This window comes from Apium graveolens, chromosome 7, assembly GCF_009905375.1.
Source record: "Apium graveolens cultivar Ventura chromosome 7, ASM990537v1, whole genome shotgun sequence".
Classification (NCBI taxonomy): Eukaryota; Viridiplantae; Streptophyta; class Magnoliopsida; order Apiales; family Apiaceae; genus Apium; species Apium graveolens.
In genome coordinates, this window is record NC_133653.1 from 1372648 (window position 1) to 1399975 (window position 27328).

A 27328-nucleotide genomic window follows, 5' to 3' on the forward strand; every position below is an offset into this window, starting at 1 on the left:
TATCTTTCGGGATAATTTGTGAACTGCAGAAAGTTAAACACTAACTATATATTCCACAATCACTTGTAGCATTCAATATGCATCTACCAGTAATCAGTATGAATGTAGATACATGTATCTTTCTGGTAACTTGTCTGATTGAAAGACCGTACTGTATATTTTTCCCCCTGTAATTTAGATGCAGATATCCTCAAGTACAGAACAAAACTTTATAGTTAGTACCATAAAATAGAACATTATCTTTAGGCACTGATATCAATTTATAAAACGATAACACAGGATTGAATAATTGTCAAAAAAGGCAGCGGAATTGGGTACTAGAAAGCTGATGGTTGCATCTCTGAAAAGTAGATGCCTGAAGGACCATCATCTGGCAACAGTGCCACCATTGTGGGAGCTCTGGAACCTTCCTCGGGAGTTAAAGGTCCTGTTTCGCTTGTAATATCTGTCTGGCAGTAGCCCGGATGAACACAATTTATAAGCATATTCGGATATTTTCTTGCTAGCAGTCTAGTATATGCATTGATGACTGCTTTGGAAATTTTATAAGCTGACACTACTAAAGGCCAACCATTAGCCTTCAAGTTGTTCTCCTTAAAATCCTTCAGAAACCACTTCAAAAGCTCGTCAATGTTCTCCTCTGTTAAACGCTCCTCATTGTTCAACTCTGCTTTCACCTTCTCACTGCATATCCACTGAAACAATAAAGTAATCATGTAGTGTAGCTTCTTCCTTATTGTGGGTGATTATTAAGCATGAGTGCTGTCTGTTAAGTTACCTTTAATTCACCGAATACTGATGTTAAATTCACAATTCTTGCTGAATTGGAGAGTTGAAGAAGTGGTAGCAGTTCAGTAGTCACGGCTTTTGTTCCATAGTAGTTCGTTCTGAGGCAATCTTGAGCCAATTCGTAGTCCTCTTCAAGAACTCCTTTTAATAAATGCGCATTCTCATCAGTCGCCTGGAACTGCAGGAGGTAATCTATATGCTTAGGAGGCTGAGGCTTTTCGTACTCAAGGTTACTTTTAGGGTACCTCAAGTTTTTCAAAAATATTATTTATTGCTTGTAACAAAAGAAAACAAGGGTTGATAAAGCATACATTAGAATGATATTTATACAATAATTAGGAACTAAATAACACAGTTAATGTGTACCAAAAATTCACAAACTCAACGGAAATGTATAGGTGAAGAAATATAAGCAAGATAAGATGAAGTTTCTGAGAGAAAAAATTCTCTCTTTCTTGAACTATTTTCGATACCAGAAACTAAGGAAACTCTGTTACATATATACAAAAACAGCTCTCCCTGGCAGAGAGCTTGTCAACTAAAGAGAGAAAATCTGAAGCTACTTCCTAGCAGACAAGAACAGAAAATAAAGCTATCAGCTAATGGACAAATAAGACTAACAACCATAACCTATACTACAATACAAATGTACAGGAGGAGAGAAATAAGGAAGAGCACATGATATTCATTTTCTACAACCCCCCTCAAGTTGGACTTGGGTACCAGGAACAAGGCCCAACTTGAAAGATAGAAAACGATGAGGTCCTTCTCCAAGGGGTTTAGTCATTATATCAGCAAGTTGTAAGGATGATTTGATGTAGACCGTAGAAATAAATCCTTCTTCAACTTGTTCCCTCACATAATGACAATCCAACTTTAGATGCTTAGTTCGTTCATGAAAAACTGGATTGTGTGCTATGTGCTGAGCTGCTTTGTTATCACAGAAAAGATTTATTGGTTTGGGAATATCAACTAGCATATCTTCAAGAATTCCATCTAACCAAACCAGTTCACTAGCAGTGTGTGACATACTTCTATATTCTGATTCTGCTAAAGACTTTGAAACAGTCTTTTGTTTCTTAGTCTTCCATGAAATAAGACTATCACCAAGGAAAATGCAATAACCTGTAAGAGACCTTCCAGTATATGCACATGTTCCCCAATCTGCATCACAAAAACCTGTTATATTCAAGTATAAGGTTGCTGAATAAAACAACCCCCAGTCACTAGTCCCTTTTAAATAGCTGATCACATGTAGCACAGCTTGTAGATGAGGCTTCCTTGGTGTTTGCATGAACTGACCGAGTTGTTGTACTGAATATGAAATATCTGGTCTTGTTAAATTCAGATACAATAACTTTCCTATTAATCTTCTGTATTGTTCAGGATCTGATAACAAATCTCCTGTATCAGTAGACAATCTTAGACCTTTCTGTAGAGGGAACTTACTTTCCTTGCAAGCCCTTAACCCTGCATCCTCAACAAGATCATGGATATACTTCCTTTGATTCAGCATGGTTCCTTGTTCATTTCTAGAGACTTCAATTCCCAAGAAATATCTCAGCAATCCCAAATCTTTAATGGTAAAAGCTTTGTCAAGTTGTTGCTTCAAATCAGCTATACATTCCTCATCATCACCACTGATGATTAAATCATCAACATAAACCACCACCATAGTCATTTTACCATTATTAATTTTAGTAAAAAGACAATAATCTCTTCTGGATTGTTTCATGCCAAAATTCTTCATAAATTTTGACAATTCCTCATTCCATTCTCTTGATGCTTGCTTGAGCCCATATATGTTTTTCTTCAATTTGCATACCTGACCCTTTGTGGCTTTTGATATCCTTCAGGTGGTGTCATGTATACTTCTTCCTCCAAGTATCCATGCAGAAAAGCATTATTGATGTCAAGCTGGTGCAGGTTCCAATTCTGCCTAGTTGCAAGAGCTATGAGGCTTCTCACTATAGTGAATTTTGCTACAGGTGAGAAAGTTTCTGTGTAATCTTTCCCTTTAATCTGTTTGTCTCCCCTTGCTACCAGCCTTGCTTTCAATCTTTCAACTTCACCATTTCTCTTATACTTGGTTTTAAATACCCACTTGCTGTTAATAGCTTTCTTTCCTTTTGGCAATTCAGTTAACTCCCAAGTTTCATTTTCTTCAAGAGCTTGCAATTCTTTCTCCATTGCCTCTACCCATCTAGGGTCTCTGCTTGCTGCTTTGAAACTACATGGTTCTTTAACTTTAAACACATTGTTTAAAGAGTAGAGATAATCCTCTGAAAAGTTGCTTGCATTGCTTTCATTCAATCCTATTCCTTCTGCCATGTTTGTCGAAGCTGACTTTCCTGGAATTCTGTAAACAAAATCCTTAAATTTGTCAGGTACAGAAGACATCCTAGTACTCCTTCTTCCCTCATGCTGTTCCTCAGTTTGAATAGCAATTGGTTCTTGCATATTCGATTCTTCATTCAGCCTATCCTCTTGTTCAACTTCTTCATTCAAGTTACTCAAATTCTCTTCCACTGCTTCTTGTTGCAGTGTTTCTTCTTCCCTTTGTTCCTTGTCACCTTCATCTATTAAAGGATCATCATCTTCTTCACTGTAGTTCATTTCTTCTATTTCAGAATTGAAATTTCCTAAATCTCTTTTCCTTCCTTCCTTATTCTCATTTGAAATAAGAAAAGGAAATATTTCTTCTTTGAAAATCACATCTCTTGTGACAAATATTTTTTTTCTCTCAAGATCAAACACTCTATATCCCTTCTGCTCATTTGCATACCCAACCAACACACATCTTATCCCTTTTTCTCCAAATTTATCCAGCTTTCTATCAGTATTAAAAGCATAACTCAGACATCCTATTATTCTGAGATGTTCATAATCTGGACGTTTCTTTAGCAGTCTTTCATAAGGTGTTTCCCAACCTATTACTCCACTAGGCATCAGATTGATTAAATGTGTTGCTGCCTTAACACATTCACCCCACAAATATCTTGGTAGACCTGCATATATTCTCAAAGTTCTTGCAGTTTCTATCAAATGTCTATGCTTTCTTTCCACCCTTCCATTCTGTTGTGGAACACCTGCAATACTTCTTTGATGCACTATACCTCTCTCATTAAGCATCCTTTTACACTCTGATTGTAGCACTTCTGTTCCATTATCACTTCTTAAAGTTTTAACCTTAACTTTAAAATGATTCTCAACATAATTTAAAAAAGTAAACAGAATATCCTTTACTTCTTGTTTATTAGACAACATGTGTGTCCAAGTTAATAGCTGAAATCTTGTATGGTCCCCATAAATCAACATGAATAAGATCAAATATATTTATAGCAATTGCATTAGTTGGCTTAAAAGGAAGCTTATGATGTTTTACAACACAACAATCATCACAAAAGAAATTTCTTAAACCATCAGAATTACAAGAATCAATATGTCTCATTTTGGAAACTGAGCTATGTCCTAGTCTAGCATGTAAAATATTGAGTTTTACAGCTTCATTGCACACAGCTACAATATTACTTTGTCTCCAAAATCTCCTTGCTTCAACTTGGTTCCTTTCCTTTCTTGTCACTTCTAGTTTATAAAGACCATTCTCTTCTTTCCCACTTCCCACTACCTCCTTAGTGAAAGGGTCCTGTAAGATACAGTTCTTTGTATCAAAACTTATATGAATCTTGCTAGTCTCAATTAACTTACTTATTGAAAGTAAATTATGATTGAATTCCTCAATATACAACACATCATAAAGAATTAGTCTTTCAGATAATTTCACATCACCTATCTTATCAACCACTTTAACATTCCCATCTGGTAGTCCAACCTTAACTGGTGATTTTAAATCCCTTAAGGTAGAAAAAATATTTATATTCCCACACATGTGATCTGATGCTCCTGAATCTATTATCCAAGTGTTCTTATTATAAGGTCTAGAAACATTTACAACATTAGAGGCTAAGATTATACCTGCAAAGTTAGCCATTTTGTTCCCTCCTCCATTTGTCTGCTGAGAATTGAACATCTTCATCATTCCTGTACTACTGCTGCAACCAACTTCCCATCTGGCTTGGTCTCTTTTCCACTTTCACTTCCACATCCCATCTCCAAAGGTTCATCTTGTTCATATTCAATCTCTTCTTTTCCCACATTAGCTGCATATCTCATACTTCCTCCATTCATCTTACCTTTCCCAGGGTTTCCAAACCATTCTAGATATCCAATCAGCTTGAAGCATTCATCAGCAGTGTGTCCTTTCTTCTTGCAGTGGTCACACCACTTCTTCATTTTCATCTCTTTACTTTCTCTTTTCTGTGCACCCGAGAAATTCTTACCTTGATTCATCCTTCCAACAGCAAAAGCACTTGCTTCTCCTATATATTGATTTTCAGCTACTTGTTTCTGTTTCTCAGCTTGTTGTACAAGATGAAACGCCCTGTTTAGAGTTGGCAAAGGCTCCATGGCCATGCTATTTCCAGCTATGTTTTCATTTCTCTTGTTCAAGCCCATCACAAAATCTATAACCTTGTTTCTTTCTTGAATTTCGACAAACTTCTTTAAAAGGTTACAAGTGCATTTCTTCATTGCTGCACATGTGCATTCCGGAAGTCCTTCCACATCCTGTATTTCATCCCAGATCTGTTTGAGCTTAAAATAATACTCAGAAACAGACATGTTTTCTTGTTCCAAATTTTTGACTTGTTTCTTTAAAGAATACAAGAGAGGGGCATTAGTCTCTGCATACCTTTCCTTCAGCTCATTCCATAGTCTTTCTACAGAATCTATATAAGTGAAACTGTTGGCAATTTTTTAATTCATAGATCTACATAGCCAACCTCTTAGCATGTAATCATTTCTTATCCAGAGGGCATATTTTGCATCATTGGAATCTGGTTTCTTTACTTTTCCTTCCAGAAATCCCAGCTTGTTCTTGGATCCTAATGCCAGTTTTATGCTTCGGCTCCAGTTGAGAAAGTTTTCACCATTGAAGATAACATTTTCCAGTGGTATGTTAGCATTGTCTGAGTTTGCCAGAAAGAGTGGATCTCAGTATCCATTCTCATCCTTTGCTTCTCTATCTTTTGTTATCGTTTCTTCTTTGTCTTTTGATGTCATCTTCAACTTCTTTCTTTGATCTTGAGATGATGAAGATAATATCTTGATATTTCAACCTTCTCGCTCTGATACCATGAAGAAATATAAGTAAGATAAGATGAAGTTTCTGAGAGAAAAATTTCTCTCTTTCTTGATCTATTTTCGATACCAGAAACTAAGGAAACTCTGTTACATATATACAAAAACAGCTCTCCCTGGCAGAGAGCTTGTCAACTAAAGAGACAAAAGCTGAAACTACTTCCTAGCAGACAAGAACAGAAAATAAAGCTATCAGCTAATGGACAAATAAGACTAACAGACATAACCTATACTACAATACAAATGTACAGGAGGAGAGAAATAAGGAAGAGCACATGATATTCATTTTCTACAATAGGCTTAAGTTCAGATTCGACATCTTTAGAACTGATCCTTCTCTGTTGCTGTTTATAGTTACTTCTTTTTGTACAGTGACTTTCTACATCGATAACAGTTGCCAATATTGTCAAAGAAAAACTCTCATTTCAAGATTCCTGAAGTCTGAGTACCAATTTTATGATGAATTCGTATATGTCACGAACGTATATAGTCAAGCAATCGATATAGAATTAGTTCAGTGTTTGATAGTTAATAGGTAAGGCACCTACAATGTTGATTGTACTTCGTAATATATTGGTTGCTACATAGTCAAGTCTACTTACAAATGCTGCTCCATCTTTGAAGGACCTAAGTTCTTCAGGATCTGTAATAACTAGTCCGATAGCTGCTGCATTATTCACCTGTACAAAAATTACCATAAAATTACTAATAAGTAATAGCAAGACATTTGATTAAGCTATATCATTATCCTTACCAGAATGTCAAGTTTCCCAAAACTGCTTTGAACATAGTTTGCTAGTGCTGCAATACTTGCTGAATCTTTTACATCTAGCTGATGAAATACAACATCTGAGAATCCAGAAAGTTTTAGTTTCTCAACAGCTTCTGTTCCATTTTTCACATTTCTTGCTGTTAATATCACAGTAACTTCATTTTCTGCAAGTTTTCTGCAGATCTCAAAGCCAATTCCTTTGTTTCCTCCAGTCACAAGAGCACACCTGCACAAGTCCAATGCACAAGTTAGTTCAACTACATTTTAATTTACATCACATTTTTCATATTTGAATACTATTTTAGAAGTTCAATAATAACACATGCATGTACTTGTATGATTGTATTACCTTTTTCCATTCGAACTGCATATGTCTGTCATTGGAAATTTACCGGAAACCTGAGGATTTTTTTCCCTCTTCTGATATCTGATCTATAGGTGATAAGGACCTCTTATCCTATGTTCACTGTGTGGCTCTCTTGCTATCTTTGCTTTTCATCATTTTCTACAGATAATGTTTTCTTTTGCTGTCTAAGCAAAGGCTCGAACTAGAAGACAATAACCAATAATGTGACTGCTTCTAATAATATCAAACTATATATGCTAACATACTGCAATGGTTATTACCATATAGTAATTTATATAAATGTTTAGAACAATTATCTCGATAAGAAGGTAGAAATAGAAAAGGTCGAATGCTTACAAGGGTAGCTCCATCTTTGATTTCTTATAGTGCTTGCATGATTTAGGAAATGACCTTTTAAACCTCAAGCTTTGCACCAATATACTCATCAGCACCTGTAGTTCATTACCGTACCTTTTTGCCCCTCAGGTACTGAAAACGTAACCTTTTACCCTTAGACCGACCGGTTTTCACCCGGTTTTTTTCCGGTCCAAGGGTAAAAAAACACATTTTGGATACCCGAGGGCCGAAAAGGTATGCTTTTAAACTTGAGGGTTTTATGAGTACACGGTTGCAAACTTTGAGGCCGAAAAGGTCATTAAGCCTTTAGGAAATGACATAACCTAAATGATGAAGATATATCTTTATTCTCTTAATATCGTCTCTTCCTTTGTTTCTGGAATTAACTGTTGGTTGCAGGCTTGCAACTCTATCTGACCTTTAGAAAAAGATTGCAGAAATTTAAATACTTAAGCACTGATAACTCTACTTGACCTTTCGAACTTCTATTGATAAAAATGCTGCATCCACTATGCTAAAACCAGAAATTACTCTCTGATATCTGCATGGTCATATGATGTTGTTGTTATCCTCAAAAGCTTTGATTCTCTATCTTCTCAAGCATTACACAATGGTACTAAGTACTTGTACTTGTCAATGTATTCCATACTACCTTTTAACCTCAATACACAAGTTTCTTGACAAATACACATCTACATCCATGATGTGATTACTTGTAGATAAGTCGAAAAAGATAGATATATATAGCACACAGAGAAAAATATGTCTAAAATTTTGATAAGAATACAATGGCACTAGCCAATAGATCAGAGTTGCATGTTTTTGCATCTATAATATTGCTTCATGCTAACCAAAGTTTATTAATAAGAGTACAACACAAGTTGAGTGCTAATCATCGATCTTATTTAATAGAAAGATAGCAAAAGTAGTTGTGCAAATGTAGCAAAAATGTGGTACTAGAAAGATGATGGCTGCATCTCTGAAAAGTAGATGCCTGAAGGACCATCATCCGGCAACAATGCCACCATTGCGGGAGTTCTGGCTCCTTCCTCGGGAGTTAAGGGTCCCGTTTCACTTGTAATATTTGTCTGGCAATAGCCCGGATGGACACAATTGATAAGCATATTGGGGAATTTCCTTGCTAGCAGTCTAGTATAGGCATTGATGGCTGCTTTTGATAATTTATAAGCTGACACTGTAATAGGCCAACCATTAGCCTTCAAGCTGTTCTCCTTAAAATCCTTCAGAAACCACTTCAGAATCTCATCAATATTTTCCTCTGTTAAATTCTCCACATCATTCAACTCTCTGATTTCACCTTCTCATTATATATCCACTGAAACGAAAAGTAATTATTGAGTTTTTTGTTGTGTGGGTAATTACGCATGAATTTATTATGCCAAGTTACCAACTCACCTTTAGTTCACCATAATTTGATGATACATTCACTATTCTTGCTGAATTGGAGAGTTGAAGCAGCGGCAGCAGCCCAGTAGTCACCGCTTTTGTTCCATAATAGTTTGTTTTGAGACAATCTTCTGCCAATTCATAGTTCTCTTCGAGAATTCCTTCTAATAAATGTGCATTCTCATCGATCACTTCCAACTGGCGTACAATCAATGTGGTCAGCAGTGGAGGCATTTGGTAGTCAGGTATACTCTGAGTACTCTAACATTTTATTATTTATTGAATATGTATGAGATCATAAGAAATAGGAGTTTGCCAATTATAAAGGGCATGGCTTCCTAACATAAAATTTGTTTGTTGGAGTATCCAACAAACAAATTTTATGAATAATCATGAATGTAATGCATGGTGATAATGTGCAGAAAAAATTCACAAACTTAATGGATGTGGATTGCTGCTAGTTCAAATCACACATCTAACATCATTTTCTTGCTGCACCTTAGTAATGAGTCTTCCCTCAGACAAACAGTTGCTAATGTTGAGACAGAAAATTTTAATATTTTCAGATTGCTGAAGTTAAGGATAACTGTTTGTTGCAGCAGATTTAAAAACTAAAACATTTTGCCTTAATTTCACCATTCATGGAAGGTTTTAAAAGCTAAAACAGCATGCCTCTATTTGACCTTTCTCAAAAGACTGTACAATCTCTCTTTTGGGATTAATTGTCAATTGCAGAATATTAAATACTAACGCACTCATACCTCCACTTATCGATAAAATTGTTGCAACCACTATGCTAATACCAGAAATGACTCCTAGCTAGATATCGAAAAATGGCCCTTAATCTCACAATTTTAAAGTAAAATGCCCAAAATATTACAACATGAATTAATGGCCCTTTGTATCACATAGAAACGGATATAAAAATTGCGTTTATATTTTTAAAAGGATTGTGTTGTTGGTCCAGTGGTTATGCTGTGCAATTAAGAACTCAACAGGCAGAAAGTTGCAGGTTCATTATTTATTTTTCTAACACTACAAACGCATTATTTCTATGCGTTGCTCTCTGAACCCACGCATTCAAATCATGCGTTTCCTTACTAACGCATTCTTTACATGCATTTCATTGTTTTTTATTTTTATTTTCCAATTTTTTGTTATGTTTTGGATATTTTTAATTTATAGAAACGCAATTCAAAAATGCGTTTTGTAAAAACGCAAATTAAAGATGCATTTTTTCGTGATATAAAGGGCCATTTTTTCTAATTGTGAGATTTTGGACCATTTTGTTTCAAATTGTGATATAAAGGGTCAACACCCCTAGATATCTACATGATCAAAGATGTAGTTATCTCTTCTATATATACTAGTAGATAATCCGTGTGAAGCACAGGCCGAGATCAAAATATCGATATTTAATAACGATTATAAAAATTTATTTTTATTTTTTATTAAAATATATAATAAATAAAATTGTACGATTATTGTAATTTTCACTTTTAAATTATATGTAGCTTTCATTAATTCAAATTTTATTATAACAACAAACGTTATTATGTATCTATTGTTCAAAAACACATAAATAATATTTTACATCAAAACTTTAGTCGCGACACGATTGATGGATAATTTAACAAAAAAATAAATCAAGAGCACTAAGTAATTGCATATTAAATTTTTTATTGTTAGCTGAATTTGTGTTTTTATATACTTTGTGATTGCATAATTTTTTCTAATAAAATATTCATTATGTATGTATAAATTTGCATTTTGTGCTAAAATAACATTCTATAGGTATAAATGTAGAAATTAGAATGTATATACAATTTTGTTTATATAAAAATAATATAAATATGTGGTATATAAGAATCAAAAAACTGGGCCCGCAAGGGTTGGCTCAGCTGGTTAAAGAGAGGAAAACTATCCTCTTGGTCACAGGTTCGAATCCCACGGGAGGAGAATTTATCATTATGCCTCCTGAGTCAGAGCCTGTCGCTTAAATACGGTTTACCTTGGTTCACGTGGTTTGCAGGCTATTGCGTGAGCCCGTAGGGTTTACCCAGTGCGCACCCGAAGGGTAGCGGCTGCGGGTTACCTACGATAAAAAAAAACTGGTAAAATATTACATATAGAATTATAAGTCATATATGAATAAAAAAGAATAAAAATGGTATATTTAGAGTTATAGCAAGATTTAAAAAAAGGTGAAACCAAAAGTTCATAAAACCGAAAAGAGGTGAAACCAAATTATCCCTTAAAAGATGATTTCCTTATTAATTAATAATAACACTGTTTAATGGATTCCATTTTACTATTTTAATAAAAAATAAAAAAGAATTCAACGAAAAATAGAAATATCGTAATTATAATATGATTCTAATCTATATTTTGTTAAAAACAACATAAAACTCTACATGAAACAGAACTATAGAGGTGAAACCATAGGGTGAAACCAAAATACGGCGTAATCATACTAAGATGAAACCAAGTACCCTATCAATAAATAGTTTAGAGTTCTACGAAAATAGAATTGTAATCATATTACGGTTTGAACAATTTTATTATTTTCAAATGGTACAATTTTTTATAATATTCTTACAATTTTATTAAAATGGAATTCTACCAACAAATTAAAAAATTCTAAATTAAAAAATTTCAATTTAAACACATGGCCTATTTACTTGGTCGTGGTTTATATTTCTCGGAACCTATTAAGTTGAGCCAATTTATGAACTTATTTATTTTAAAATATAATTAAAAATAGGATTCAAACCTATAAAAATAATAAAAAAATTATGGCTTATAAAAAATATAAAAATGAGTAAAAATAATACATACACAATTATAAGTCATATAGGAATAAAAAGGATAAAAATAATACACTTGAAGTTATAAAATGTGAAACCAAAAGATGGTGGAACTAAAACATAAGTGAATATGTTTCGTTTATTAATAAACAAAAACGGGTAAAAATAATACATATAGAACTATAAGTTATATAAGAATAAAAAATGATAAAAATATTACACTTAGTGTTACACCATGAATCATAAAAATAAAAAAAAAACAAAAAATGATAAAACCAAAAAATATGTGAACACAAAGTATCACTTTAAAAATTTATTAATAAAGAAAAACGGGTAATAATAAATATATATATAGAGAATTATAAGTCATATAGGAATCAAAAAGGATAATAATAATACAATTAGAGTTAGAGTTATAACATAAATCATGAAAAGTGAAATCAAAATGTGGTGGTACCAAAAAATAAGTACAAAAAATAAGTGAAAACAAGTACCACTTGAAAGGAGATTTCGCTTATTAGGACAAAAAAATATTACACTTAGAGTTACACCATTAATCATAAAAACAAAAAAACAAAAAGTGGTAGAAAAAAAAATAAGTGAAAACAAAGTATCACTTAAAAAATTTATTAATAAAGAAAAACGGGTAAAAATAATATATATATATAAAATTATAAGTCATATAGAAATAAAAAAAGATAATAATAATAATACAATTAGAGTTAGAGTTATAACATGAATCATGAAAAGTGAAACCAAAAGGTGGTGGTACCAAAAAATAAGTGAAACGAAGTACCACTTGAAAGTAATAAATATTATTAAATATTAAATAGGAGAACAATAGTATAATTTAATGAGATTAAAAAGTCTATTAAAAAGACTAAATTACCCCTGCTTGTAATATTTATATAAAAAATGTGGTTTGTGGGAATCAAGCTTAAGTCATTTTATTCAACTATACAACCTCTTACCACTACACCGTATTGTCACACGTGCTTTTTATCGTACACGTAATATGTAAGTACGCTAAATGAATATTTTATTTAACTTTAAAGATACTTACTTGAATTCTGCAAAAAAAATGATACTTAGCTGAATATTTGTACAGTTAATTTTAAAGAATTGAATTCCAAATATATAATTAGGCATAGTACATAAATGGATTATTATCTTATTTATTAATCATTTTTTAATTTTAAAATATATCTCATACATTTTTTATTATAAAAAGTAATTAAAATGTACATATATAATTTTTAAAAAATATTGAAAATAGAATCGCTTATATATAAATAATCTATATTGGTATTACATATTTAGATAAGTTAGAATTATAATGAGTCAATGCATTTTAGAACTTGACCCATTGTTCAAAAAATACTCGAAATTTGATTACATAACCCGACCGAAAAACATCGTCACATTCTATATTAGTAAATTTAAATTACAAATTCGGCGAGAATATCTTACCAATAATGTGTAATTTTTTAATATCTTATGTTAATATAAATTAATGTGTTTGAGGTCTTTATATGATCAAGTCAATTAATTATTTATATTAAAATTACTAACTTCACGGGTGACACATTATTATTTTTAGGATTTGTCCTAATTTTAAGAAAATTTGAAATTTGGAATGAGATCTCAGTAGATTTGTTAAAACTACGATGATATATTAAATCGATTTATTTTTCATTTTTCACTTTAAAAAAACTAACTTTTTAAAAAGATTTTTTTTAGATCAGCAATATTCATTTATCAAAATAATATTGTACTAATATTTTGAATTATTCAAATAAAGGTTATATATATACTATATTGTATCATTTGATTTAATGCATTTTATATTATTTAAGGAAAAAACATATATTGTTAAATAATTTGAAGAAATTAACCAGTTCAACTGATATATATAAAACTTTATCGAACTGAAATTTTTTAATTTTATAAGAATAGTATAAAATGTTATCAAATTATTGTATGAAGAAATATTAGAGTCGTAATGAAATAAACTTAAAAACGGTTTAAATAACGATATAAATACAATTTTTCTTTCGAATTCTTGAAAAATATCATGAATATCAATAATAAATCTTAAAAATATATAATTCATTTTTATTTTACAACCATGATTGATACACAGTTGCGTAAAAAATAGATATGGATTGTTTGTTAGTGATAATGTGAATACCATATATAAATTATAGCAATTTATTTATTACATAATTTTAATTTTTAAATAATTATAAATGCATGTTATTTAAGTAATTAATTATCTCAATAAATGTTAATAATGATTATACATGTATATAACATATAAATAATTGAAACCATAATAATTTACTAAGATATGTAAATACAATAATTTACATGCTAACACACACACATACATATAACTTAATTTTACTTTGTTAAAAGTCGTGTAAATAAAAAACTAACATTTTTCCATATATACATACGTTGAATTTCAAAAACTAATATTTTTCATTAAAATTAACTTTAATATTAACAATAAAGTAAATTTTACATTATTCTATATTATGATTGCAAGTCATTCTGATTTCAGTTATGCAATTTTTATCTTTTTAAATTGAGTAAGTTAATTGTAATTTAGTAGTGAACTCAGTAATAATATTGAGCAGTACATATAGTTTATTTAAATAAAATTCAAGATTTTGGTCAACTTTGTATTTAACATATATGTTAATTTGTAGTTTTTTATTTGTAAACATACTAACGACAAGTTTAATCGTTTCGTTTTAAACATACACCTACTACCCTGTTTATATTCATTCATTAAATATAAAATAACGGATAAGAAAAATAAAATATAATAATAGTTGAGGGGATATTCAATCCTAAAAAGTGAGGAAGCATTTGAAACTCCTAATGTTATAGGGGGACATGGAGCTTGCTGGAGAGACATTTATCTCAATTTCTTCAAAATTTGACTCGAAAGCCTATATAAGGATATTGTTGGAGTTGTTCTACAAATTTATAATTGCATGATACATAAAAAACTCTAGAAAATAACTCGTGTCTCGCTGATAACAGCAGAACTATATTTTTTATATGTAGCAGCATCTACCGATGATATACAGTACATCCATGAAATGATTACCAGTAGATATGTAGATAGCCAGATGGACTTCCAGTATGGGTCCGGGGGGCAGATTCACAATCAGGTGGCAGAATTGACAGGTGTCAGGCCCGATGTGTGAAGGGGGAGATTGTTAGGAATTGTCCCACATCGTTTGTGGGAGAGACAGTTTGCTAGAATATAAGCAGTCAGCCTTTTGGGAGGTGCCCAAAAACAAATCCGTGCGGACTCGGCTCAAAGCGGACAATATCATATTAATGTGGAGTTAGGCCTGCTCAGCAAGCTCCACAAAGCTCTGCTCCATTGAATTCTATACGTTATTTTTTGGCACGTTTTTCAATACTTATTTAAAACATAACTCCACAATATTTTTTTTAATTTTTTTTTTCTGAATAAAAGTTTCATGTTTAAACTTTTATTAAAAAAAATTTGAAAAAAACATTATAAAATTATATTTTATAGAAACCTCGAAATACGTGCAAATAGTAAACGTATAAAATCGAACGAGAAGGGGAAGGCTAAGGAGGCAGTATAAATACTACACAGAAATATATGTCAACGATATTGTTAATAATACAATGGCACTAGCCTATAGATCAGAGTTACATGTGCTTGCATCTGCAATCTGGTTTGCATGAAAACCAGAGTTTATAAAAAAGAAATTAGTACAACACAAGTTGAGTGCTAATACGCAACAACTTTATAGTAAGCACTACACCATATGTATATGGCATCTGCACACTTGACTTCATGGAAAGTGAGACTCTTAAAACATATGTATATGTATATTTATTTAGCACAGCAGGACAAGTAAAAGTCCTTCTTAGATCATCTTGAGGGTAACTATTAAAACATAGAAAAACATATTGTAGTTGTGAAAAGGGCAGCAAAAGTTTGGGTACTAGAAAGTTGATGGTTGCATCTCCAAAAAGTAGATGCCTGAAGGACCATCATCCGGCAACAGTGCCAACATTGTAGGAGCTCTGGCCCCTTCCTCGGGAGTTAGGGGTCCTGTTTTACAAGTCAATTCTGTTTGGGTATAGCCTGGATGAACACAGTTGATAAGCATATTGGGGAATTTTTTTGCTAGCAGTCTTGTGTAGGCATTGATGGCTGCTTTTGATAATTTATAAGCTGACACTGTAATAGGCCAACCGTTAGCCTTCAAATTGTTCTCCTTGTAGTCCTTCAGAAACCACTTCAGAATCTCATCAATGTTTTCCTCTGTTAAACTCTCCACATTATTCAAATCTGCTTTCACCTTCTCATTATATATCCACTGAAATGAAAAGTAATTATAAAGTGTTTTGTGTGTGTGTGGGTAATTACGCATGAATATATTATGTCAAGTTACCAACTTACCTTTAGTTCACCATAAAATGATGTCATATTCACTATTCTTGCAGAATTGGAGAGTTGAAGCAGCGGCAGCAGCTCGGTAGTAACCGCTTTTGTTCCATAGTAGTTTGTTTTGACAGAATCTTCTGCTAATTCATAGTTCTCTTCCAGAATCCCTTCTAATAAATGTGCATTCTCATCGATCACCTGGAACTGGAGGAGTGTACAATCAGTGTTGATTGTACTTTGTAATCTAAGAGGTACTAGTTAATTTAGTTTACTTACAAATCCTGCTCCATCTTTAAAGGACCTGAATTCTTGAGGCTTTGCAATAACTAGTCCAGTAGCTCCTGCATTATTCACCTGAATAAACAAAATGGATTTAAGTTGTTTTCAAATAATATCTGTTCTAGGTGTTGTTACAATTTCAACTAGAAGGCAAGATGTCTGATCATGCAATATCGATCACCAGAATGTCAAGTTTTCCGAAATTGCTTTTTACATAGTTTGCTACTGCTGCAATACTTGCTGGATCTTTTACATCTAGGTGATGAAAAACAACATCTAAATTCCTGGAAAGTTTAAGTTTTTCAGCTGCTTCTATTCCATCTTTCTGATTTCTATCTGTTAATATCACTCTAATTTCATTTTCAGCAAGTTTTCTGCATATCTCAAAGCCGATTCCATTGGCTCCTCCTGTCACAAGGCCACACCTAGGACAAGTGCAATTCGCAACCAAACATTAAATTTAACTCCTTTCTAATTTACAATACTTTATACATTTACTTGCTGTTTTAGAAGTTCGTTAGTTACCTTTTTCCACTCAGACTGCTGATGTCTGTCATTGCTATGTTTGCCTGAAAATGTAGGCTGCTCTTCTTCTTTTGGAATCTTGATAGATAATAGTGAGCTATTGCACAAAGCAGGGGTCACTTCTTATCTTAAATTTACCTGAAATAATATCTATTCTGGTCTAATTAGGCTGGCTCTCTTGTTTTCCATCAATGGCCTCTAAATAATTACGTGACAGTTTCTAACACCCTAATTGTCTTTTGCTGACTAATCAAATGCCCACAACAGAAGACAATAACGGATACCGTGACAGCTTCTAATGATATCAAACTACAGTATGCTGATATGCTTGTAGAGAAGAATTCATTTTGGTAATAAAGTCGAATACTTAATCACGAGGGTATCTCCATTTTAGAAAATGGACGTAAACTAAATGACAAAGAGATCTCTTATTCTCGTTGTACATTATAAATTGTCAAGAAATTGAGATACTAACATGCCATGCCTCAGTTTGATCTTTAGGCCTCTAATGGTCAATGCAATTTTACATCCACTATGCTAAAATCATCAATACATCATTTTTTGATTATCAATATATACTCTGGTCTGATCTCCATTTGCATGCAATGTATATCAATAATACTAATTACTTGTACTCCTGTACTATATTGCTTTAGGTAGCAGCATCTACCATGTGATCTCATGTTAGAAGAGATGGAACTATAGTGTTGGCCATCAGTTAATAAGGTTAGAACAATTTGGCAATGAAATATGCTCGAAGAATCATGCTTCAAGTGAGTTATCATCCTTTGTTATCATGGACGCTCTTCCTTTTTACGTAATGCATCTTTCTAGTTGTTTACTTATTTTTTAGTACCCACCAGGACAATTGTTCGATACTCTTGAGTATAGGTATAAAAAGTAAAACAATTTTCCTTAAAAAGCAATCATCGATCTTATGTGATAGAAAGATAGCAAAACATATTGTAGTTGTGAAAAGGGCAGCAAAAGTGTGGGTACTAGAAAGTTGATGGTTGCATCTCCAGAAAGTAGATGCCTGAAGGGCCATCATCTGGTAACAGTGCCAACATTGCAGGAGCTCTGGCCCCTTCCTCGGGAGTATAAGATCCTGTCTTACTTGTCATATCTGTCTGGACATAGCCTGGATGAACGCAATTGATAAGCATATTGGGGAATTTTCTTGCTAGCAGTCTTGTGTAGGCATTGATGGCTGCTTTTGATAATTTATAAGCTGACACTGTAATAGGCCAACCGTTAGCCTTCAAATTGTTCTCCTTGTAGTCCTTCAGAAACCACTTCAGAATCTCATCAATGTTTTCCTCTGTTAAACTCTCCACATTATTCAACTCTGCTTTCACCTTCTCATTATATATCCACTGAAATGAGAAGTAATAATTGAGTTTTTTTTATGTGTGGGTAATTACGCATGAATTTATCATCTCAGGTATCAACTTACCCTTAGTTCACCGTAAAATGATGTCATATTCACTATTCTTGCAGAATTGGAGAGTTGAAGCAGCGGCAGCAGCTCGGTAGTAACCGCTTTTGTTCCATAGTAGTTTGTTTTGACAGAATCTTCTGCTAATTCATAGTTCTCTTCCAGAATTCCTTCTAATAAATGTGCATTCTCATCGATCACCTGGAGCTGGAGGAGTGTATAATCAGTGTGGTCAGCAGGGAAGGCATTTGGTAGTCAGGGTTACTATGAGTCACTAGCTAATTTATTTTACTTACAAATCCTGCTCCATCTTTAAAGGACCTGAATTCTTGAGGCTTTGCAATAACTAGTCCAGGAGCTCCTGCATTATTCACCTATACAAGATTTCCCAACAGACAAGAAGGATGTAAAGTTGGTTTTCAAGTAATATCTGTTCTATGAGCCGTAAAAATCCATAAAATCAACTAGAAGGAAGGCAAGATGTCTGATTAAGCAATATCATAATGATCACCAGAATGTCAAGTTTCCCGAAATTGCTTTTTACATAGTTTGCTACTGCTGCAATACTTGCTGGATCTTTTACATCTAGGTGATGAAAAACAACATCTGAATTCCCGGAAAGTTTAAGTTTTTCAACAGCTTCTGTTCCATCTGTCTGATTTCTATCTGTTAATATCACTCTAATTTCATTTTCAGCAAGCTTTCTGCATATCTCAAAGCCGATTCCCTTAGCTCCTCCTGTCACAAGAGCACACCTACGACAAGTGCAATTCACAACCAAACATTAAATTGAACTACTTTCTAGTTTACATCACATCATTACATTGATTTTCTGTTTTTAGAAGTTCATGAGTTACAAATGAATAAAATTTTACCTTTTTCCACTCAGACTGCTGACGTCTGTCATTGCTGCACTTGCCTGAAAATGTAGGCTGCTTTTCTTCTTCCGGAATCTTGATGCTCTTGCACAAGGCAGGGGTGACTTCTTATCCTAAATTCTGGTCCAATTAGGCTGGCTCTCTTATTTTATTTGTGTTCCATCAATGGCCTCTGTGTAATTTATTAATTAGGTGACAGGTTTTAGCACGGTATAATTGTCTTTTGCTAACTAACCAGATGCTCTAAACAGAATTATAGTAACTGATAATTGGACAGCTTCTAATGATATTAAACTACAGCATGCTGATATAGTTGCAGTGGTTGTTAGGACATATCAGTGCCCTTTATTTGTCATGAATATGCAGAGAAGACATCATTTTCGTAAGAAGCTCGAGTACTTAATCACGAGCATATCTCCATTTTAAAAAATGGATGTAAATTAAATGACAAAGAGATCTCTTATTTTCTTTGTACATTATTAATTGCCATGAAAATGAGATACTAACATACCATGCCTGAGTTTGACCTTTCAGCCTCTTATTATCAATGAAATTTTATATCCACTGTGCTAAAATCGCCAATAAATTTTTTATTTGACATCACCATGAAAACTTTCTGCTGAGACTGATTATCTCTAAATGCTTTGGTCTGATCTCCATTTGCATGCAATACATATTAATAATACTTATTTACTTGTACTCTTGTACTATATTGCTTTGAGAAGCAGCATATATCATGTGGTCTCATGTTACAAGAGATGGAACTGTAGTGTTGGCCATCAGTTAACGAGGTTAGAACTATTTGGCAATGAAAAATGCTCGAAGAATCATGCTTCAAGTGAGTTATCATCCTCTTTGTTATCATGGACGCTCTTCCTGTTTGCTTAATTCATCTTTCTTTGCTTAATGTTTCTTTGCTCAGCTTATTTGTGGTTCCAGTGGTCTGCACATAATGTGGCCGCTTCTAATAAAATAATTATTTTTTATCGAATTATCAGAGACCGGACTCAGAAGACAATAGACTGATAAGTTGACAGTTTCTGTGACATAAACATTTAAGAACTTGACATAAACAGTTGAGAAATAAAGGCAGCAGAATTTAAATATTAGAAAGTTGATGGTTCCATCTCAAAAAAGTAAATGCCGGAAGGACCATCATCCGGCAACAATGCCACCATCACAGGAGCTTCAGCACCTTCCTCAGGAGTATAGGGTCCTGTCTTACTTGTCATATCGGTCTGGACATAGCCTGGATGAACGCAATTGATAAGCATATTGGGGAATTTCCTCGCTAGCAGTCTACTATAGGCATTGATGGCAGCTTTTGATATTTTGTAAGGTGACACTACTATTGGCCAACCATTAGCCTTTAAGTTATTCTCCTTAAAATCCTTCAGAAAGCACTTCAAAATCTCATCAATGGTCACCTCTGTTAAACTCTCCACATTGTTCAGCTGTGCTTTCACCTCCTCATTGTAAATCAACTGAAATGAAAAGTATTAACGTAGTGAGGTTTTTTTTTGCGGTGATTAAGCATGAATGTTACATGTCAAGTTACAAACCATACCTTTAGTTCACCATAATATGATGTTACATTTACTATTCTTGCTGAATTGGAGAGTTGAAGCAGCGGCAGCAGCTCTGTAGTCACTGCTTTTGTTCCATAGTAGTTTGTTCTGAGACAATCTTCTGCCAATTCGTAGTCCTCCACAAAAATTTCTTTCAATAAATGTGCATTCTCATCGATCACCTGGAACTGGAGGAGGAGAATCAATATGGTCAGTGGTAGAGGCATTTGATACTCAGGGTTATTCTCGGACTACCTTAAGATTTTTGATATCTATGAAATATGCACAACATCATAAAACAGATTCTAAGTTGATTGAGGGGTTCAATTAAGACTCTTTAAAATTCATCGATTTCTTGTTAGAGTATCCTGATAATAAGGCTTAGACAAGAGTACTACAGACATTATGTATCCAAATATTTAGCAACTGATGTTGATTGAGTTCATTGTTTCTAATAACTAATCTGTAATTTGCGCAAAAATTAAATGTACTTACAAATCCTGCTCCATCTTTAAAGGACCTAAATTCTTCAGGCTTTGCAATATCTAGTGCAGAAGCTGCTGCATTATTCACCTGTACAAGAAGCCCTCATCAAACAATATTTAAGGATTTAAGTTAGTTCATAAAATAATATCTATTAAATGAGCTAGAACAATCTATATATTCAACTGGCAGACAAGATGTCTGATTACGCGACATCATTATGATTACCAGGATGTCAAGTTTTCCAAAATTGCTTTTTACATATTTTGCTACTGCTGCAATACTTGCCGGATCTTTTAAATCTAGTTGATGAAAAACGACATCTGTGAACCTCGAAAGTTTAAGTTTTTCAACAGCTTCTATTCCATTTTTCTCATTTCTTGATGTTAAGATCACTCTAATTTCATTTTCAGCAAGCTTTCTGCATATCTCAAAGCCAATTCCTTTGTTTCCTCCTGTCACAAGAGCACACCTACACAAGTGCAATTCACAACTAAACATTAAAATACACTACTTTTTAATGTACATTACATAAATCTGCTGTTTTAGAAGTTCTTTAAATTAAACAATCATACCTTTTTTTACTCAGACTGCTGATGTCTGTCATTGCTATACCTTGAAGAAAATATCTATTCTGGTCCAATTAGGCTGGCTCTCTTATTATCTTTGTTTTCCATGAATGGCCCGAATTAGAAGAAAATATAATTTTGTGACAGTTTCTAATATGAGAATTGTCTTTTGTTGACTAATCAAAGGCCCGAATTAGAAGAAAATAACTGATAATGTGACAGCTTCTAATAATATCAAACTTACTATGCTGATATACATGCAATGGTTGTCAAAATATAAGAATTCCCTTTACTAATTGTTAATATTCAGAACAAATCATTTCGGTGAGAAGGTTAAATTTTAAAAGCGTAGCGCCATTATAGGAACGGACGTAAACTAAATGATGAAGAGATCTGTTGTTTCTCTCAGTATTTTTCGCCCCTGGTTGGATCATCAGGAAATTTGAGTACTGGCACACCATGCATGCCTCTGTTCGATGACTTCAAATTTCGACCTCTTATTATCGATGAAAGTGTTTCATCAACTATGCTAACACAATCACTGATTTTTTTTAGTATCAGCATGAACATTTGCTGATGTAATTAATCATCAATAATACTGTGATCCTTTCCTGCATGCAAATATACGATACTAATTACTTGTACTCCTGTACTATACTTTTTTAAGTAGTAGCAGCATCTACCTTTTCGTCTCATGTTACCAGAGATGATAGTAGTGTTGGTTATATCTGAAGGTATGGGCGTACTTAGTTGGACTAGTTGGCCGGAAAGGAATGATTTAGTGTGGAATCGTAAGTTTGTTTCTGCATATGGCATTGTAAATTGAAAAAGAGTACTTTTGTTTAAAGTTTGAGTGCTTAACATTTTTACTTCATAATGCAGAGACTAGAGAGGATGAAGGAGCACCTGTAAGTTCCCATTGAATAATACGATAGAGATCAATGAGGATGCTGCTATCTTTGAAGCAGAGGGGCAATTTATTTTGAGTTAGCTGTCTGGCGTAATTAAATTGTCTGGTATTGTGATCGAGACTCGTGTTTACAGCACAGAAGGTAAGGTGAGGTGGTCTGAAGTAGAAGCTATTAGTGTCAAGGAAACACTAAATTAGTTGGAATCTACATGTCCTGGAAATGCAGTAGCGGAGAGTGATTGTTTAGATGTTACTCAAGCAAAGCCTAAGATGTTCTGAAATCAAATTTTCATAACTAAAAAATGTTAGAACCTCATTGCCAATTTGGTTAATGTGTTCTCTGGTTTTGTCAAACAATCCGTGAACAAGTTGGCTCGCGCTTTAGCTAGCACCTCTTGTTCTATTGTGTGTCCAGAGGGGAATGCTTATCACAACATTCTCACAATTTAGTTAAGGTTTTAGATGAGCTGGTTACTCAACATGGTATCAGAGCTTTCGAGTGAGGAGGAGTGTTAAATATATGATCCTATTGGGGCCTTCCTCTAACACCTTAAGGTTTTAGATGAGCTGCTTACTCAACACTTATTTCTTTAGGATTGTGCTACTAGTGTTAACAATTTATCATCGCTACTTCTGCAGTGGTGATTTCTTACTACTAATAATAGATGATGAAGACAAGTGGATTTTGGGTAATGACAACATGAAGAAGGTCAACATTGTCCCAGCTTCAGTTGATGTGGCTGGTAAGCTGGATCAATGGTACAAGTACACAGACAGCCTTGTTTCACTTGCAGGATTCAGACAAGTCAACTGGAATGCTGGTGAAGATGATAATTAGGAACATGACGCTGATGTGCTGGGTAATGATAGTGTAACTCTGTTTTTTGTAGTCTCTTATGATCTATTATCTATGATCCGTTATTGTAGTCACTTTTACCTGATGGCTGCATCTATATGCTTTTGATAGATGGTTACAATTTGGGGTGTACGCGGTTTGGTTCGGTTGGAGCTTAAAAATCAAACCAAACCGCAACTTGCAGTTTCTAATATCTCCATACGCAACCAGATCGTTGGTATATAAAAATTGACCAAATCTACCCATGTAATTGCGGTTGGTTTTGCGGTTAAACCGTTCAAATACTTAAAAAAAATTAACTTCAATAAATATTGCATATGCAAATTGTAAGACTTTACAAAAGAAATTTAATAAGTCTAAAACTTCAATAAGTTTAAATGAAAAATAAATTTAATAATCTAGTGACATATTATAAAACAAAAACTAATCCTAAAATATAAAAGTTATACAAAACCTTCCTAACTTTATTTATATTGGGCCAAGTCCAAATTTCAATACTCGAGTAATTTTATTTATATGTATATTTCAAATAATTTTTAAAAATATATAAATTTATGTAATATGTGGTTGCAGTTGGAATTTTGCGGTTTTTAAAATAATGAATCCGCAACCAAAACGCAAATTAACGGTTATGTAAAATTGCATTCACGGCTATCCGGTTTTGCGGTTATCCGTAATATGCGGATTAAGCGGGTGATTTTTGCGGTTGATGCGATTGAACAGATTGAATGTTCAACCCTAGTTACAATATTGTTAGTTTACCTTGTGCAACAATGTGAACTTAGAATATTAGTATTGGCAACTAGCTTAAGCAATTTCCAAATTCGAGAAGTATCACCAGTGATGAAATGTTAGGGACTTATTGGGCCGTGAAGAAAGGGCTAGCCTTGTGAAAAATTCCTCAGTTTATATTTTTGGACGCATACTAAGAAAAACGTAGATTCAATTAAATTAATTTCTTTAGGAAGTTACTAAGAAAGAGGTTCATTCATAACATCTTTCCAAGTCCTCTTCACTCTGCACTATATAAGGAGTCATTTGATTGAGGAACTTACACTCACAGACATTGTATCATTAACATGATGTCTTCAAGCTCCAAAATGAGCTACTTAGGTACACTTTCACTGATCATCATTTCCACCCTCCTAATCACCACAAATGCAGCCAACTTCCGAATCAAAAACAACTGTCCTTATGTCGTGTGGGCTGCTGCCTCTCCAGGTGGTGGTCGCCAACTCAATCCTAATGATGGATGGTCGTTGGACGTTGCTCCTGGAACCAAATATGCTCGTATCTGGGGTCGAACTAACTGCAACTTTGGTGGTGGTGGTTGTGAAACTGGAGATTGCAACGGGCAGCTTGAGTGCAAAGGGTATGGCAAAGCACCAAATACAGTAGTCGAATATGCATTAAACCAATTCAATAACTACGATTATTACGACATTTCAGTAATTGATGGTTTTAATATTCCTATGGAATTTGGTCCAACTACTGATGTTGGAGGGGAATGCAAACTAAGTAGTTGTACAGCTGATATCATCGGACAATGTCCTGATCCGTTAAAGTTCCCTGGAGGGTGTAATAACCCGTGTACGGTTTACAAGACGAATGAATACTGTTGCTATCAGGAACCATGTAATCCGACAGATTATTCGAGGTTTTTTAAGGAGAGGTGTCCTGCTTCTCTTAGTTACAAAGCTGATAAAACAGCTAATTATAGTTGTCCTGGTGGTACGAACTATAAAGTTGTGTTTTGTCCTTGATCATCTTTTCGCGGAACTTGTATGGAAGTGACTCAACAGAAGCTTGATGCTAGAGTCTCGCTTTCAATCAAGGCAAGTCTGAGTAATGCCCTAAAGTGCTTGAAACATGTTTTTCAGCAGTAACCAGTCAAATAATTCGAACCTTGCTTATAGCAAGGCGTCTGTGAGAGTATGTTAAACTATTATATAATAAACTTTTGCTGTGCTCGTTTCTTATTAATGAACCTTAATTATGTTGAGTATAAAATAGTTTCAGATTAACAACAAATGCTTAGTGACGACAATGTATCATTGTTAGGATACAAATACTGCTTAATTTGTTACCCTGAATGCGACTCAGAAGCTATTTATGTGGGGCAACAAACTTCAAGATCATCAAAACACAATATATGTGTCAAAGAATATATAAGATCATCTTCAGGCCTTCCTCTAAAACAGGATCCTATACTCTTTAATAATATGGCCTCAAAGGCCACACATTATATTTTAAGTACACGCAGCCTGATAGAAATACGAAACCATTTTCTTGACTAAGTAGACTGTAATTAACTAGTTTCTTGATGCAATTAACCAGATAACGGATACGAGGTTACAACTTACAACAACACAGTTTGTATTTGAAGAATAAAATCTAAATAGGTTGAATAATAAAATGTAAATGTTCCTATGTCCTCTCCCTCTGCATGCAATATGCAACACACCAGTAGGATGAGGCAATTTGAAAATGTCAAGAAGCACTAAACTTGTTCAAATCTTCATGTTGTGGTTGTGCAGTGGAGAGTGATTGTTTAAAAAGAATTATATTGTTTTAAGATATATAATTTACCTATAGTTAAATTCAAGGCTATTATTATTTAAATGTTATCCAACTTTTATATATGAAATACTAGTGACTTTAGATAAATTTTTTAAAGTTAATTTTAAAAATATTTTTCTCATATATAAACTATCGTTAAAATTATTATCAATATCAATATCAATATCAATATATAATCTTAATGTGGAGTCAAGTTCTATGTAGATCACGTTTTTGTTGGAAACCTTGGAGACCACTTATGTTCTGCAACTAAAATCTTGCATAAAAATATTGCAAAACGTATTAATTTGCAAATTATGTTCTACAAGGATCATTATTTTATTCAAAATCTTGACATCATGTATGTACTACATGTAGAACATTACAAAATGATTTATTTTACAAAACATGTTTAGTTTGCAGAATATTTGTTCAAATTACAGAATTAGTAATATTCGTAGAACATAACTCACAAAACAATATATTTCATAGTGTTTTAATTTCAAAATTTAGGTGGTTTCCGAGGTATACGATAAAAATGTGGTCAACATATAACTTTTCTCTCCTAATTGTGCTAGCATTGTACAATCCATTCAGCATTTTGGATCAACCCGTTTTACCTTTTGTACTATTTTTGTGTTCATTTAACATGAATATCCATACACATGGGTCAACCCGCTTTCTACCGGGTTCATTAACTGATATCATAACTACATAATGTAATTGTAAGAGCAGATTAATAACTTCCTCGATACTCATGAAAAATTGAAATTCAAATAACACAATCTTCTTCCTCCAGGCATACACTGACAAATCTTAAAATTGGTGCTTTCTGCATTTACTTTCTAATTTTTTTTTTCATGTGCAGATTAAGAGTTTGATCTAATGATCTGAAGATGTGTATATTAAGCAAGTAATGAGAATAGGTCTCCGTGTTCAAGGTTGGCTTTGTCTTGTTTACATGATATTTTAGGACTTATTCAAATTGCTTATTCTTGGTTTTGAGAAATATATTTTGAAATATTATCTTTGTACTACTAATGAACTATTATATTTCTCTACTTCATATTATTATACAAATTTGAAAAACAATTATTGTGATACAAATTAATGCTTTTGTTAAAAAGTTAATTAGTATT

The 27328-nt window shown here is 33.3% G+C and overlaps 5 protein-coding genes and 1 pseudogene across 7 annotated transcripts; 1 reads left to right on the forward strand and 5 right to left on the reverse strand.

The window, feature by feature from the left end:
- Positions 1-132: 132 nt before the first annotated feature.
- Positions 133-7364, reverse strand: LOC141670390 ((+)-neomenthol dehydrogenase-like). Its single transcript, XM_074476206.1, has 5 exons — positions 7110-7364; positions 6743-6986; positions 6591-6668; positions 779-967; positions 133-695 (listed from the first exon to the last, which is right to left on the reverse strand). Exons 1-5 carry the CDS (start codon positions 7139-7141, stop codon positions 318-320), a joined length of 921 nt encoding a protein of 306 aa, XP_074332307.1. The 5' UTR covers positions 7142-7364; the 3' UTR covers positions 133-317.
- An 843-nt stretch (positions 7365-8207) lies between these two features.
- LOC141671933 ((+)-neomenthol dehydrogenase-like) lies at positions 8208-9156 on the reverse strand (annotated as a pseudogene).
- A 6319-nt stretch (positions 9157-15475) lies between these two features.
- On the reverse strand, positions 15476-17110 carry LOC141672150 (short-chain dehydrogenase/reductase 2b-like). Of its 2 annotated transcripts, none has more exons than XM_074478654.1 (5): positions 16929-17110; positions 16618-16828; positions 16401-16478; positions 16140-16328; positions 15476-16056 (listed from the first exon to the last, which is right to left on the reverse strand). In XM_074478654.1, exons 1-5 carry the CDS (start codon positions 16958-16960, stop codon positions 15679-15681), a joined length of 888 nt encoding a protein of 295 aa, XP_074334755.1. In that variant the 5' UTR covers positions 16961-17110; the 3' UTR covers positions 15476-15678. The 2 variants fall into 2 exon arrangements, with proteins under 2 accessions (XP_074334755.1, XP_074334754.1); XM_074478653.1 differs by having other exon boundaries at positions 16585-16828.
- A 686-nt stretch (positions 17111-17796) lies between these two features.
- LOC141672151 (salutaridine reductase-like) lies at positions 17797-19474 on the reverse strand. Of its 2 annotated transcripts, none has more exons than XM_074478656.1 (5): positions 19242-19474; positions 18911-19121; positions 18663-18740; positions 18385-18573; positions 17797-18304 (listed from the first exon to the last, which is right to left on the reverse strand). In XM_074478656.1, exons 1-5 carry the CDS (start codon positions 19271-19273, stop codon positions 17927-17929), a joined length of 888 nt encoding a protein of 295 aa, XP_074334757.1. In that variant the 5' UTR covers positions 19274-19474; the 3' UTR covers positions 17797-17926. The 2 variants fall into 2 exon arrangements, with proteins under 2 accessions (XP_074334757.1, XP_074334756.1); XM_074478655.1 differs by having other exon boundaries at positions 17808-18304; positions 18878-19121; positions 19242-19419.
- A 793-nt stretch (positions 19475-20267) lies between these two features.
- Positions 20268-22004, reverse strand: LOC141670416 (salutaridine reductase-like). The gene is made up of 5 exons (XM_074476247.1): positions 21871-22004; positions 21524-21767; positions 21308-21385; positions 20812-21000; positions 20268-20728 (listed from the first exon to the last, which is right to left on the reverse strand). Exons 1-5 carry the CDS (start codon positions 21900-21902, stop codon positions 20351-20353), a joined length of 921 nt encoding a protein of 306 aa, XP_074332348.1. The 5' UTR covers positions 21903-22004; the 3' UTR covers positions 20268-20350.
- Positions 22005-24673: 2669 nt separating this feature from the next.
- LOC141675303 (protein P21-like) lies at positions 24674-25613 on the forward strand. The gene has a single exon (XM_074482022.1). The coding sequence runs from the start codon at positions 24710-24712 to the stop codon at positions 25391-25393; it is 684 nt and encodes a 227-aa protein (XP_074338123.1). The 5' UTR covers positions 24674-24709; the 3' UTR covers positions 25394-25613.
- Positions 25614-27328: the final 1715 nt, after the last annotated feature.